This window comes from Trichosurus vulpecula, chromosome 3, assembly GCF_011100635.1.
Source record: "Trichosurus vulpecula isolate mTriVul1 chromosome 3, mTriVul1.pri, whole genome shotgun sequence".
NCBI classification, from domain to species: domain Eukaryota; kingdom Metazoa; phylum Chordata; class Mammalia; order Diprotodontia; family Phalangeridae; genus Trichosurus; species Trichosurus vulpecula.
The window spans coordinates 382,895,858-382,910,284 of record NC_050575.1 but is presented as its reverse complement, the minus strand read 5'-3'; the positions used below and the strand labels follow the sequence as shown (position 1 = coordinate 382,910,284).

The 14,427-nt window shown below is 36.8% G+C and overlaps 1 protein-coding gene across 2 annotated transcripts in view; it reads right to left on the bottom strand.

The window, feature by feature from the left end:
* Positions 1-10,105: 10,105 nt before the first annotated feature.
* Positions 10,106-14,427, bottom strand: part of USP10 (ubiquitin specific peptidase 10) — an 84,976-nt gene continuing 80,654 nt past the window's right edge. For both annotated transcript variants that reach the window (XM_036750518.1, XM_036750519.1), the window contains 2 exons: positions 13,021-13,086; positions 10,106-11,166 (listed from right to left, as the gene is read on the bottom strand). In XM_036750518.1, coding sequence (XP_036606413.1) covers positions 10,979-11,166; positions 13,021-13,086 — 254 coding nt within the window. In that variant the 3' untranslated portion in view covers positions 10,106-10,978. The remainder of the gene's footprint in view (positions 11,167-13,020; positions 13,087-14,427) is intronic.

Sequence of the window (14,427 nt, the reverse complement as noted above, 5' to 3'; positions counted from 1 at the left end):
TATGTGGTCACATTTGAACTCAGGTCCTCCTGACTCCAGGGCTGGTGCTCTATCCACTGCGCTACCTAGTTGCCCCCATTATTTCTTTTCTTCATATCCCCAAGTGCCTAGCATATATATATATATATAGCATATATAATAAATACTTGATGATTTATAGATTACACTCTATCCTCTCAGGAAAAAATTTAAAACAAATATTATAAAAACAATCATATGATTACAGATCCAGAGCTGGAAGGAAATCTTAAGCGATCATGGAGTCCAATCCACTCATTTTACAGATTTAAAAAAAAAAAAACTGAGGTCAAGAAGTTTTGGATAGGGGCCTTTATTAAAAGATAGACTTGTATTGATACCTTTTGTCTTGACATCCACCCACCCCCTTCCAGAGAACCATCCTTTATAAAGACAAATAGAGGAAAGAAATAAAAAGAGGAAAAACCTTTGAACAAAACTAACAAACACAAAATTATATTTATTTTTTCACATGGACCACCTCTGCAAAGGATTAAGTATGTGGGGGGGAGAGGAAGGGGAAAGGGAGAAGGTATTTTCTTGTATCTCTTCTTAGGGTCATTATAATTTCACAGCATTCAGTTGCAATCATTTTGCCATCCTCAGTTTTTTTTTTTTCTATTTACATTGTTGTAGACATAGTTTTCCTGGTTCTGCTTACCTCACTTTCTGATAGTTCACCTAAGTTTTTCTAGGTTTTTTGTTCATAACCCTTGTCATTTTTTACAGCACATAAAATACTCCTTTATACGTGGGTATCTCAATTTCTTTAGATATTCTCCAATCAATAGACATTTACCTTGTTTCTTTCCTACTACAAAAAGGGCCACTATAGTTTGGTGCATATGGAGGCTTTCTTCCTGGCAGCGACATCTTTAGAGTATATACCTAGCAGTGGCAATTCTGGGTCAAAGGATGTAGATGGTTTAGTAATTTTGTTTGCATAATTCCAGCTCCATCCACAATAAATTCATGTACCCTTTCCACAAACCCAGCAGCATTGACTATTCCTAACTTTTATCACCTTTGCCAATTTGCTGGGAGGTGAAACCTTGGGGTTTTGATTTGCATTTCCTTTATTATTAGAGGCAGGGGTATTCTTTCACATGATTGATAATACTTTGAAATTCTCCTGAGAACTAATTTTTCCTGTCCTTTGACCACTAATTTACTGGAGAGTGATTATCAGTCTCTTATACATTAAGACTTCTCTAAATTTCAGATATCAGATTCTTATCAGTTATTTGATACAAAGATTTCTTTCTTAGCTGACTTATTCTCTGTCTAAGATGACCCAATGATTTTGAGTGGAAAAAAGTTTTAAAATTTTATACCCTCAGAATTATCCAATTTAAGCTTTGGTAATTGCCCCTACCACTTGTTTGGTTTAGGATTTACTCCCTAATAACACAGCTTTTCAGAACGGTGAAGATTTTTTTTAACATCTCCATTTCAGCCACCTTCTCAAGCTGGAGAGGGGTTTCAAGCATGGAAGGCACACCCATGAGCACTGTTTCTCAAGCTACTTAAATTCTTTATTTCTTTAAGAGGTGAGTGTTATGTAATTGAACCTTCAATGATACTGAGTGGATTCTGGTAAAAATGAATTTCAACTGTTTTGTTCATTATGTTCTTATTCTGAGTGGAACTTTCTATTATTGTCTCTTAGGTTTTATTATATAGAAATGCTGTTGACTTTTGAAGTTTTATTTAGTAGTTGGCAACTTTGCCAAAATTATTGTTTCGATTAGTTTCTTCACCAATTTTCTAGGATTTTCTAACTAAACCACCATGTATGTCATTAACAAATAGGATTGTTTTGCCTTCTCTTTGCTTATCTTTATGCCTTTTTGTTATTACTAGCATTACTAGAACGCTATCAAATAGAGAGGTGTGAAAGGGCATCCTTGCTTTATCCCTGTACTTATTGAGAAAGCTTCTGATATTTCTCTATTGCATATTGTGCTTGCTTTTGGTTTTAGATATTTTGTTAAAAAAAAAAACCTATATGCCTGTAACTTAAGATTTAAAAAAAAAAATAAAAAATGAGGGCCATATATTGGCAAAAGGCTTTTTCTGGCATCTATTGCAGAACCTAACTAGATCATGATGATTTTTGACAAATTGCTATTCTTTTCACTAGTCTTTTATTTAAAATATTTGTATATTCACCAGTGATATTGATCTATACTTCTCTTTGCTTTATCCTTTGCTGGTTTAAATATTAGAACCCTATTTGTCTCATTAAAGGTTATTAAAATTCTAGTAGAATACTGCTTTTGTTTTTGAGAATAATTTGTGCAGTATACACAAGAATTCTTTTAAAGTTTAACAGAATTCTCCAAAAAAAATCCATCTGGAAGGATCTAGTTCTGACTGGCCTCTAGTCCCCCCCACCCACCCAAGTTGGTAGCTTAATTATCATTTCATATACATCCATGTCAACAGAAGTACTCAGTTGTTACTAAGGATATTAGAAATACTAAGAGTCATGTAAAAGGTGGCATATGATAGAATTAAGCATAGAAAACAGGACAATTGGGGGGCGGAAAGCAGGGACTTGATTAAGCTCCCCACCAGGTCCCTCCAAACACCTAGAAAAACGGATCTGAACAAATTCTAGAGCTGCAGAACCCACGAAATAGCAAAGGGAAGCAGGGCTCCAGCCCAGGACTGCCTGGATGATCGCTGGTAAGGGTGTATTTCATGGAGCTGGGAGCAGACCCCAGCGTGGACCATGCCACAACCAACCAGATCAGGAGCCAGGCTGAGTGGGTCCTAGTGCCCTGAATCAGTGAGCTGTGGCAGTTACCAGACTTCTCAACCCACAAACGCCAAAGACAACAGAGAAGGTTAGTGGGAAAAGCTGCAGGGAGTAAAAGGAGTTCACAGTTCGGCCACTGCCCCAGGGGCAGCAAAGGTGGTGCAGCTCTGAGGCTGCTTCCAGAGCTACAACTGCAGTTGCTTCCAGGCCCAGGCCCACCTGGTGGGAGGAATTAAGTGGAAGATTAGAGCTGGAGTGTAAAGCCTGCTTTGCCCTGCCTGGATCTGGGCTGCAATCCTGGTTGGAGGTTCTTGGGGGAGGAGAGCCAATGTGCCAGGGCTTGCTGTGTAGAAGTACTCTGAAGGGAGCCAAGATGGCAGCTGGAACGCAGGGACTTGCGTGAGCTCCCCTCCAAAAACCTATAAAAAAACGACTCTGAACAAATTGTAGAACTGCAGAACCAACAAAATAGCAGAGGGAAGCAGGGCTCCAGCCCAGAACAACCTGGATGGTCCCTGGGTGAGGTCTATTGAGCACAGAGCTGGGAACAGAGGGGAGTAGAGCCTAGCGTGAGTGGTGGCAGGACCAACCATACTGAGAGCCAGGCAGAACAGGCACTAGCGCCCTGAATCAGTGAGCTGTGGCAGTTACCAGACTTCTCAACCCACAAACGCCAAAGACAGCAGAGGTTAGTGGGAAAAGCTGCAGGGAGTAAAAGGAGTTCACAGTTCAGCCACTGCCCCAGGGCAGCAGCGGGGGTGGTGCAGCTACAGAACTACAGCTGCAGTTGCTTCTGGCCCCAGGCCCACCTGGTGGGAGGAATTAAGTGGCAGATCTGAGCAGGAATGCAGAGCCTGCTTAAGATCTGAGTCAGGTCCCGGTTGGCAGTTCTTGGGGGAGGAGGAGAGCTGGTGTGGCAGAGCTGGCTGTACAGAAATAGCTCTGAAAACAGCACATCCCCTCAAGGTTGGAACAAAGTACTCTCTACTCTACAAGCAGTCATACCCCAACAAAAAACTCAAGGGTCAAGTAGTTGGCTGGGAACATTAACAGGCAGCGAAAACACTCTCAGATTCAGACTCAGACTTTGGAATCTTTCTTTGGTGACAAAGAAGACCAAAACATACAGACAGAAGAAGTCAACAAAGTCAAAGAGCCTACATCAAAAGCCTCCAAGAAACACATGAACTGGTTTCAGGCCATGGAAGAGCTCAAAAAGGATTTGGAAAAGCAAGTAAGAGAAGTAGAGGAAAAATTGGGAAGAGAAATGAGAGTGATGCAAGAAAACCATGAAAAACAAGTCAATGACTTGCTAAAGGAGACCCAAAAAAATACTGAAGAAAATAACACCTTAAAAAATACACTAACTCAAATGGCAAAAGAGCTCCAAAAAGCCAATGAGGAGAAGAATGCCTTGAAAGGTAGAATTAGCCAAATGGAAAAGGAGGTGCAAAAGACCACTGAAGAAAATACTACCTTAAAAATTAGAATGGATCAAGTGGAAGCTAGTGACTTGATGAGAAATCAAGATAACATAAAACAGAACCAAAGGAATGAAAAAGTGGAAGACAATGTGAAGTATCTCACTGGAAAAACCACTGACCTGGAAAATAGATCCGGGAAAGATAATTTTAAAATTATTGGACTACCTGAAAGCCATGATCAAAAATAGGGCCTAGATAATTATCTTTCAAGAAATTATCAAGGAGAACTGCCCTGATATTCTAGAGCCAGACGGTAAAATAGTAATTGAAAGAATCTACTGATCACCTCCTGAAAAAGATCCCAAAAAGAAAAGCCAATTTTTTGGGTAGCATCTTCAAAATGTCCTTGTTCTTAATTCTGATTAAAGAAAGCAAAGAAACCAAAAGGGAAAATTCTGACGGCAAAACTTTATAAATGAATCACAATTCTCAGAAACTGTGGAAGGAATCCAAGAGACTGTTTTAGTCCACTGGTGTGAAATTCAGGCAGCTAGTAACTCCAAAACTCCCCCATTCTCGTCTGAGCCAGATTAAAATGAAATTGGGAAATGTTTAACATAAAATAAAAAATATAATACAACGTAATGTTTCTCTGTGGTTTTCTAAGTCCATATGCTGCTACAGAGATGACTTTCTTTTTGAGTTTGATCCCAGTGTTCTAGTCCACCCTTCCCTGAATTAAATCCCAGGTCCAATATTTACTAGTTGGGAAAGTCATCATATATTAAGAACTGAAAAGTCATCTAATTCAGCCCTCTTATTTTGCAAATGAGAACATTGAGGCCTGGAGGTGGTTAAATAACTTGACAGAATCACAGGATGATAGATATGAAGCTGGAAAGGGCCTCAGAGGTCATGTGATCCAACATCATTTTACACTTGATGAAGTTGAAGCCCAAGGACGTAAATGATTTGCCCAAGGTCACGAAGGTACTAAGTGGCAGATCCGTATTTTTAAAATTCAGATTGTCTAACTCCAAATCTGGCATTCTATGCTATCTCATCACTATACTTTTCTAACGTTTACTTTTCTCATTTGCAAAATGGAGATAACATTATTCAAAGTACTTACTTCACTGGGTCAGTGTGAGGAAACTGCTTTATAAAGGGTTTATGAATACAAGTACCACCTCAGAAATTAAACAACCCAGCAGGCAAAATAGTTTAAAGTACCTTTAATGTAAATACAATGACTTAAAGTATAACTTGGGAGTTGAGTGCATGGACATTTTGAGCTGTAAAAGACCATTCTGACAAAATATCATATTTAGTAAATAAGCACTTGGCTAGTCACCCTGAATCATGATCACAGCATACAAAAGGAAGAATTAATTAAAACAGGAATATAACAATCTTGGACCTCAACTGCAAACCAAAATATGAATTTAAAATTTATATCCATACAAAATTACATACTTACCACGGTTTTAAATAAATTTATCTTATTAGGAGACTTAAAGACATACATTTCATAGAGAGGATAGGTAGAGGTTTTGTTATTTTATAGGATATTAAAAGAAAAACATTGCAGTGGTGATAAATTTTTCTACAAAATAATTTATTTCCTTATAAATGGCCAGTCCCAAAAGATAACCATGTTTTGTTTTGAAATGTTTATAGCTCTATGTTATAAGTAACATATGCTATATGGTTACTTTTCTATGATTACTTTTAATCAAATTGTTTTAAATGTCACAAAATAAATGATAAAACAATTGATTATTAAATACTCTGCCTCGCTAAGGATGAATTTTTAAAAATGAAAATACAAATGCAATGTCACTGTCTTTCACATCCATTATCTTATCAGTGTTTTTCAATGATGAGCAAATAGTCTTGAAATGTCACTTGTGTCTTCAACATAACAATTTCAACTGGCATTTCTATCTTCATAGAGAACCAAGCATATGAGAATGCATCAGAAGGGGTACAATCATCCACTGTACAAAGGAGGAAATTGGGGACCCTGGAATTGATTTGCCCAAGGTCACAGGTAGAATTAATAATGAAGCTGGGATTTGAACTTAGCTGTATGGACTCCATAACCTATGATCTCTTTCCACTTTTTCCAGGCAATGACTACTATAAAGAGCACTGGACCAGAAATCAAGAGACCTGTATAATCTGCTGGTAACTGTGTAACCTTGGGACTTCTACCTTTGAACTTCTGTTTTTTCATTTGTAGACTGTACTATTAACTACTTTTTGTCTCTGGGCCTCAATTTCATTAGTAAAATGAGGCATTTGGATTAGATAATCTCTAAATACTTTTTGCTATGGCAAATTATCTGTTTCTCCCTTTATCCCCAAAGATGAATTGTTGCATTTTCCAGCCCACTTCCAATGTTATTTGCTGACAATTATATACTAACCCCACCAAGGAAATGTTAAATAATTATCTAGTTGATACCAAGTGTGGCAAAAACAGGCATAGTTTACTAATTACTGATAGGGATGGAAGTAAACTATACACTCTCCAAAATACATTCTTTTATTCAGTCAATTCAATAGAGAAAAATCCAATGGGCAAACCCATCTGCAGCCAACAACAGTTAAGTCAAACCCAACCAAACCAAACCACCAGCTGACTGAATTTTTCTCTTTTAACTGGTTGAGCTGGTGTCAGGTAGAGACAGCCTATAGGAGTTAGATATTTCAGTTTCATTGCAACTTTAATGACGTAATGTTTCCTGCAGCTATTACAACAAAAAGCAATTGGACTGATTTGAAAGTTTAAATTAACTAAAAAATATTTTACTATCGAACACTCTACCTTACTAGGCACATGGGTTTTTTTCTTAAACCAATTAAAATACAAATCTGTGTCATTCATATTCACAAGTATCCATGTACTGAGCAAGTGATACAGAACAAAAAAGACAGTGTCCCCCTCTGTGGAAACAACAAAACACTGGATTCCATTAAACATGACAGATAGGGAGAAAAGAGCCTCTGTGCACAAGTGTGGAAATTAGGCTTCCCCACCCCCCACCTCACACCCTTTTTAAAAATAAAATTTATAAGCCCAGTCTTTCCTGGACAATGAATAGGATGTCTCTTGTCTGCTTTGTTAGCAGATAATCATTTCAACTTAGTTACTTCATCAACTCTTTCATTACAAAGTAGAACTATATTGTGAAATGCACTAAAATGCCTTCTTTTCAGTAGGAGCTTAAATATTAAAGAAAAACAATCCTGTCACATACATTTTCAGATCCCTTTGTATTTATGCTGGGAGTCGTGACAAGATTACAACGTAATTCACTACCGTGGGAATGTAACTTCATGTTTTGAGCGCAAAATGAGAAAATGACCAATATGAAGAGGTCCACACACTAGGTTAATAATTCACTTCTGGGATTTTTGAAGTCTTTTGTCTGGATTTGCTGACAAGAAGGCTGAAATACTGTCATATACTGGAATGTATAAACCAGTGATTCTCAAACTTTTTGGTTTCAAGACCTCTTTACACATTTAAAAATTGAGGACCCCAAAAAGCTTTTACTTCTGTGGGTTCTATCAATATTTATCATATTGTAAATGAAAATACCTTAGGAAACAGTTTTAACCTGGAAGATCTCCTGAAAGGTTCTCATGGACCTCAGTTTCCCCCAGACCACACTTTTGAGGACCTCCAGTATAAACTGTAACAATTCATTGGGCAATCAATTCTCAATCATGTTAGCCAATTACCCACTCTGGCAACCATCTGTGGCCAATTCTTAATTCCAACCTAAACAATTCAAGATATTTCTAAGCTCTGTTGGCTTGCTGGTAATTGATATGTGCCCAGGGAATAAAAACTCATTTCACTATCAGGATGACCAGAAAAGAATATCCAATTCTAAGTTACATACAATGCATTCCAAAGTTAAGTAGTTTAAGATTATCAACCACTTTGCTGCCTCTATTAGTTGAATGATGAAGAACTGACTTGAAAAAATCTCCAATCAGCATTTCAAACAAAAAATAGAGAACCTAAAGGATAGATATTAATACCATCTGGATCACTGGCAGAAAAGAAATAATTAATTTCCAAACTCCTATTAAAGACTAGCCTTGTTTCTCTTGTAGTTAGCATGTACAAGTAGGAGAGAACAGTTAATCTATTGACTACTAACAGCCTAATAACCTAATGCCCAGATGAATCCAGTGACGGCGACAATTTAGATACTTTAATTAGAATTTGGTCAGAACACTAAGGTTTTTTTGTTGTTGTTTACTACTATCAAATTCCCAACATTTTCCCATTATTTTTTTCTTCATAGAAAGTGATATATAAGGTTTTAAAACTAAAATGACTTTTGGGGGCAAGGGCAATATCTTGGGGAATAATTTTTGCATTTAAATGTATCTAATAAGGCCTCACCCTAGATCTGCCTCCCATAGATTATGTACCTAGCTGTGTGCACACACACACAAACACATGCAGAGTGTATAAATAATGGTTGATATGATTCACTAACAATTACTCAATAGCTAGCTGAAGTTTAGGAATTGTGGGAAGATAGTGGCATGAGTGGAAGCTGAAAAGGGACAAGGATAAAGAAAACCAGAGAAATAGCTATAATACTGAGGTTAAGGAACAAAAACCACCGTCAGATTACACAGGATGAAATAAGCTCTCTATGATCATATCCATGAGAAACAGACTTAACCCACATTGTAACTGAATTTGTGGTTTAATGAGGTGCTTCAAAATTGGATTTTACATGATCTTTGGCCGAGCTGTTGCTGGTGTGGCTTTCCTTACAAGTAATTTGACTTCTAAACATCATATAATTCCTAAGTTTTAGGAACTGAATGTGACATAATTTATAATTCAGGGAAGAAAACCAGAGTTAGCTATAGGTGTTGAATTTGAATTGTAGTTGCCCACGTATTTTTTTTCAAAAAGGAAAACAAGATTTCTAGGCCAGTGATGTCAAACTCAAATAGAAGTAGAAGCCATTAATCTATACATAAGAATCCCTGTAGGCCACATAGACTTAGTTTTAAAATGTAACACTATTGACATTTTATTATATTTTTGTTTTTCTAAATATTTCCCAATTACATTTTAATCTGGTTCGGGCCACACTCGGGAATCTTTGCAGGTCACATGTTTGACATCCCTGCTGTAGGCTGTCACCAGACCATAATCAGAAACCACAAGGGGCTTTTACAGGCTCTTAAAAAAACATTCAGGACTATGGGCGTACAAATTACTAAAGTCCATAGTGGTATGGGGAGCCCAAGACACTGGTGGCTAATGGAGAGCGTGGGTGTTAAGTCATGGTTGGTGACACACCATTATTATGTTCACCTTTCTCTTTATTCCTTTGAGTCTCTTATTTCCCAACTACCGCTTAATGGTGACAGCTCAGGATTTAATCCCGCCAATGGCACTCCAGGCTAAAAAAGTTCTTGACTTCTATGAGGTTTATTTTAAATAACATTGTTGGGCAAAAAAATGTAGATTTTATAGTCACTTTACAAACACTCTCTTGTGTATTCATTTATCCAAAATCACTATAACTGTAGTGAAAAGTACTGCTCAAGTTCTAGTCAGGCTTGTATAAACAAGAAATAGGATATAACATTTAACGCACATGTGACCTTGGGGAAGTCACTTAACCTCTTGGTCTGTTTTTCCATCTGTAAAATGGGAAGAGTACAAGCCCTGCCTACTTTATAAAGCATTATGGGAAAAGTACTTCACAAACATCAAAGCATTAAAGAAGTGAGTTATTATTATCAGATTAAACCAGTGTTCATTTTAACATCAAGATACACAGTTCTCAAAATGAATCCCCTAATACTGAGGTAAGGCGCTTATATTCAAAGAAACACGCACCTCTTTAAACCAACTTTGTGATTTTTATTGATGGGTGATAACTTTATATTCCTAAATATCACTAAACTGTGTACAATTAGAAACTCAACATTAGAGAAGAGCAGACAGCAAAATTAAACAAAGCAGACAAAGAAATATCAAACTTCATTATTTTGCCCATTTTAAAATCTTGTGTACACAGAAGCATAAATGCAGTTCGAAATCTTTAATAGCAATAAAGTTACAATCACCCATCTATTTAGCCTAACATCTTAACTCCAAATATTTGATCTGCAATGTATACTTCAGCAGTTTCCCATCGCATAATTATTAAAATTTTTTCCTATTTAGAACCAGCAACTTATTTTTTGTTCTTTCTGTACATTTTCTTTTAAAGTAAGAACTCTTTCTCCTCTAAGAACTGGCTCATATTTATCCTTTATCAAAAACTAAAGGGGGTAGGGAGGAGAAGGTGTTGCATTTTAAAAAGTTTTTCACTTTTATAAGGAAAGATAAAATTCATTCTCACAGAAATTCACAAGTTGTGTTGCTGGTGCAGGATTTCTTCTATTAGGCAATTAAATTGGGAATCAGATGCAAATCCCCCTTTATCATCACAGGAATCAGCATTATTCAGAAATAAAGGGGCTTTTGTATTTTTTTAAATCAAGCAATAGTCTTTCAACCAAATGATTTTGATTTGGAAGTTAAAAATCAACATAAACTATGCTGTGCACAAACTCCAAGGGAGTTAATTTCTTTTCCATTCTATCCCATAGTTGCAAAGGAGAAATAAAGTTTCACTCAACAGAGCCATTAGAGAGAGGAAAAAAAGTTAGTAAGAGTTGGTATTCTAGAAAGCAGGTATCTTGCACACACAGCACAGAGAAAGGAGTTTTAGAGCAAGTCAACTCGGCGATAGTACAGGAGGTAGGCTGTGCGCTCAGCAGAAGGCTTCACCACCTGGTACTGGTTTATTACTTTCACTGCCTGGTCATCAATACGTAACCAGCCATTCAGACCAATTTGGAAGACATCCGTAGTATAATGACCACCAGTTGCACTGTTTCCATGATGATAGACCACTGTGAAAAAGAGAGACAGTAATAAGCTATAGCATTTCTGATTTGAATCAAGCACATTTAAGACAGAAATTAAAAGTGTGAGAAAAATTTCTCAATTTACAAATACTTTATAGTGTACAAGAGAAGCAGACAAATAATAACAATTTCTGTGTTAGGGTTTTCTGACTCAAAACCAAGAAACCTTAATTAATGGACTAAGATACCTACTATTCATTTTAATACTTCATTACAATTTACAAGAAGAAATTCTCTTCCCTCTCCTCAAAATAAAATAAACACACACACACACGTGTACACATGCGTGCACCCACACACACAAAAAGTAGTAGTTATTTTAGAGTAGAAAGAATGCTGGATTGGGAGTTTTGAAGACCAGGGGTCAAATCCCAGCCCTTTTTATGTGGCCATATAAACCTTTCTAGATGTTTGCTCATTTGGACAACGAGGGGATTGGCCTATATGACTTCTAACGTCTCTTCTAGCTTTAAATCTGTAAGCCTATAAGTCTTTTTTAACCAGAATATTTATTAAGTAGACATTTTTATCTTCAAACATGAAACCTCAGGGAAAAAACAGTGATACAAAATGTTAGGCTATGACACAATTGGGGCTAAATCTTCTTTTGGACAAATAGAACTCTGGCTTAATCTATCACTATTTAGCTGATATATTATTTTAGTAATGCAAATCTTCACCCTAACCAGATTTCATCTATAACTGTGGCTGCCACTAAATATTACTTACCACTTTCACACACTTTGTCCTATGACCTCAGGTCAGGCTATATATATGAGCTTATATATATATATGTATATATATATATATATATATATATATATATATATATATATATATATATATATATATATATATATATATATATATATATATATATATATATATATGAGTATCTCTTTCACAAATAAAAACTGGTTAGAAGTGGGACTAAGCAAAAATATGGATGGCACAGTAAAGTCCAGCAAAATATCAAGCGTGCATGAGTATGCACAAATGCACACACACATGTACGCATGCAGTAACATGTTTAACATCACTCCTCTGCGCTATAAAGCATATTCAAATTCAGATTCACCTTTGTTTCTTTAAACACACACACACAGAGGTCAGTTTGGGAACTTTGGTATTTTCTGGTGTTGTGTTTTTGTATTAACCCGATAATATATCCTGATATCAAGTATGTCGATGGGAACTACAGCTTAAGGCCAGGATGGGATAAGTTTTGCCCATTCTACCACTAATCAACATCTATAACAAAAAGCCCTCACTCACTTCCACACCACGCTGTCTGCTTTCTGCCCATCATCCTCATGCTCTGAGTGGGCAGTTCTCCCCTTCTTTTGCAGGACCCAGTCCTCCTACCTTCACCATACACCATAGGATATGTGAGTGCATGTGTGTGTGAGAGAGACCCTTACCCCCTAGAATGTACGCTCCCTGAGGTAGGGACTACTTTGCTTGCTGGTTTTTGTCTCCCAGTGTTTAGCACAGAGTTTGGTGCATAGTAAGAGCTTCATGTATCATATCATATCATACCATATTATATCCATCCATCCATTAAGCATCCGTCCCTTGCAATGTCTGCTCTACACGTGTCCATAACCTCATAAGAAACCGCAATTGCAATTACCATCTCACACAGTCAAAAGGCCAAAAAAATTAAAATTCTGAGCTAGGTCCTATTTTGGATTGTATTTTGGAACTGGCTCAGGGCTAAGAATCATTTTCAAATTATAGAAACCTAGGTTTCTAGATGAGGTATACCTGATTTAGTGATTCCTTAACAAGATAATTATGAAAGCTACACTGTTCAATACATTACACAAATTTACATACCTGCAAAAAGTCGATAGTTTCTGTGGCCTTTAAAATTTTTATTCTTTACACCTGGAGAAAGCAGCTCTGAAAAACAAAATGCCAGCAGCTCTAAGGCACGGGAAGATTTCTAAACACTGAACACAACATTAGAAAGTCATCAAGATTTCAACGTAATTTGAGAAACACCAGGGATCACCCAAAAGACTAAAATATTTCAAGGGGCTTAACAATTGAGCCATGACCAAAGCAACTCTGCTTAATACAGTAACGTCAGAGTTTTTTAAGCTGTTTAAAAACTGTCACCAGAGTAAACTAAGAAGTCCATGCTAGAAAAAAAAAAAAAACTATACATTTGCCTCCTCAAGAACAGCTGTTCAGACCATCAAACAAAGGAAAAGTAACTTCAGAAACTGTTCTCATGTACTTTTCAATCAGAGGTCATAAAACAAACCTACCATCTGCATCCACTCAGGCCCACTTAAATCTAAGACATCAATTAGGATTATTGAGAATCAAAGTTAACCTACTTGCTGGACATCATGTGAAAAATAATGTGCTGAAACTTTCTACCACCTACTTCTGTAAGTGTGTTCTGCAGGGGATACTTATCAGTTCAGATCATGTCTAAGTTTGTCTGCTAATTAAATGACTCCAAAGCAACTTCAGATGTATGTCTGTCTGCTTTTTCAGTTGTCTCAACATATTACCAGAATCACCTTTACATTTGTATAACCCTACTCAAATTTTTCCTCTGTATTCCCATATATTATAGATTCTGCTGATGCCTCATGCTTTCTTCTAGTGAGAACTCTTGGGGAAAGATTTTGTTCTTCTATCAAGATGTATATTAGCTAATAAAATCATCAAGACAACTCTGTAACTTTGTATTTTCTTAGATGTCTTTTAAAATGCATGGGAACTGATGATTATTTTGGTTAACGGATTAAAAACTTCTCAATTTGTCGCTATAGCTATACTCCTATGAAAGAGCCCCAAGGACAGATCCCACTGAGTAACTGGCTTTAATTCACTGAGCCAGAACATCCCATTCCTCAGTCATGCTGCTTTACTTACAACTGGATTTAGTGTATTACAAACCACATGTGCTTATACTGGTGTAGATACTTTGCCCTTCACTGACACAGACTGAAACACCTTAACAGGCTGGCTTTGTGAATAAGTATGACTAACTCTTCAGTGATGAGACTCTGAATTTGGATAGTCTGGTTCTCTCGGATGGCACACCCAAGCTGGAAGCCTTTTGAGCTTGGTAGTGGCAAGTAAAGCTTCAACCATTGGCATAGCTTTCAAAAACCCTAATCACAAGGAATCAGACTAGCACTTCAGCAGAGGGCACTTAAGATATAAAATAATCAAACAGTAACTACTATCAGAAGTTATCCTAAAGTTGGAAAATTAATAAAT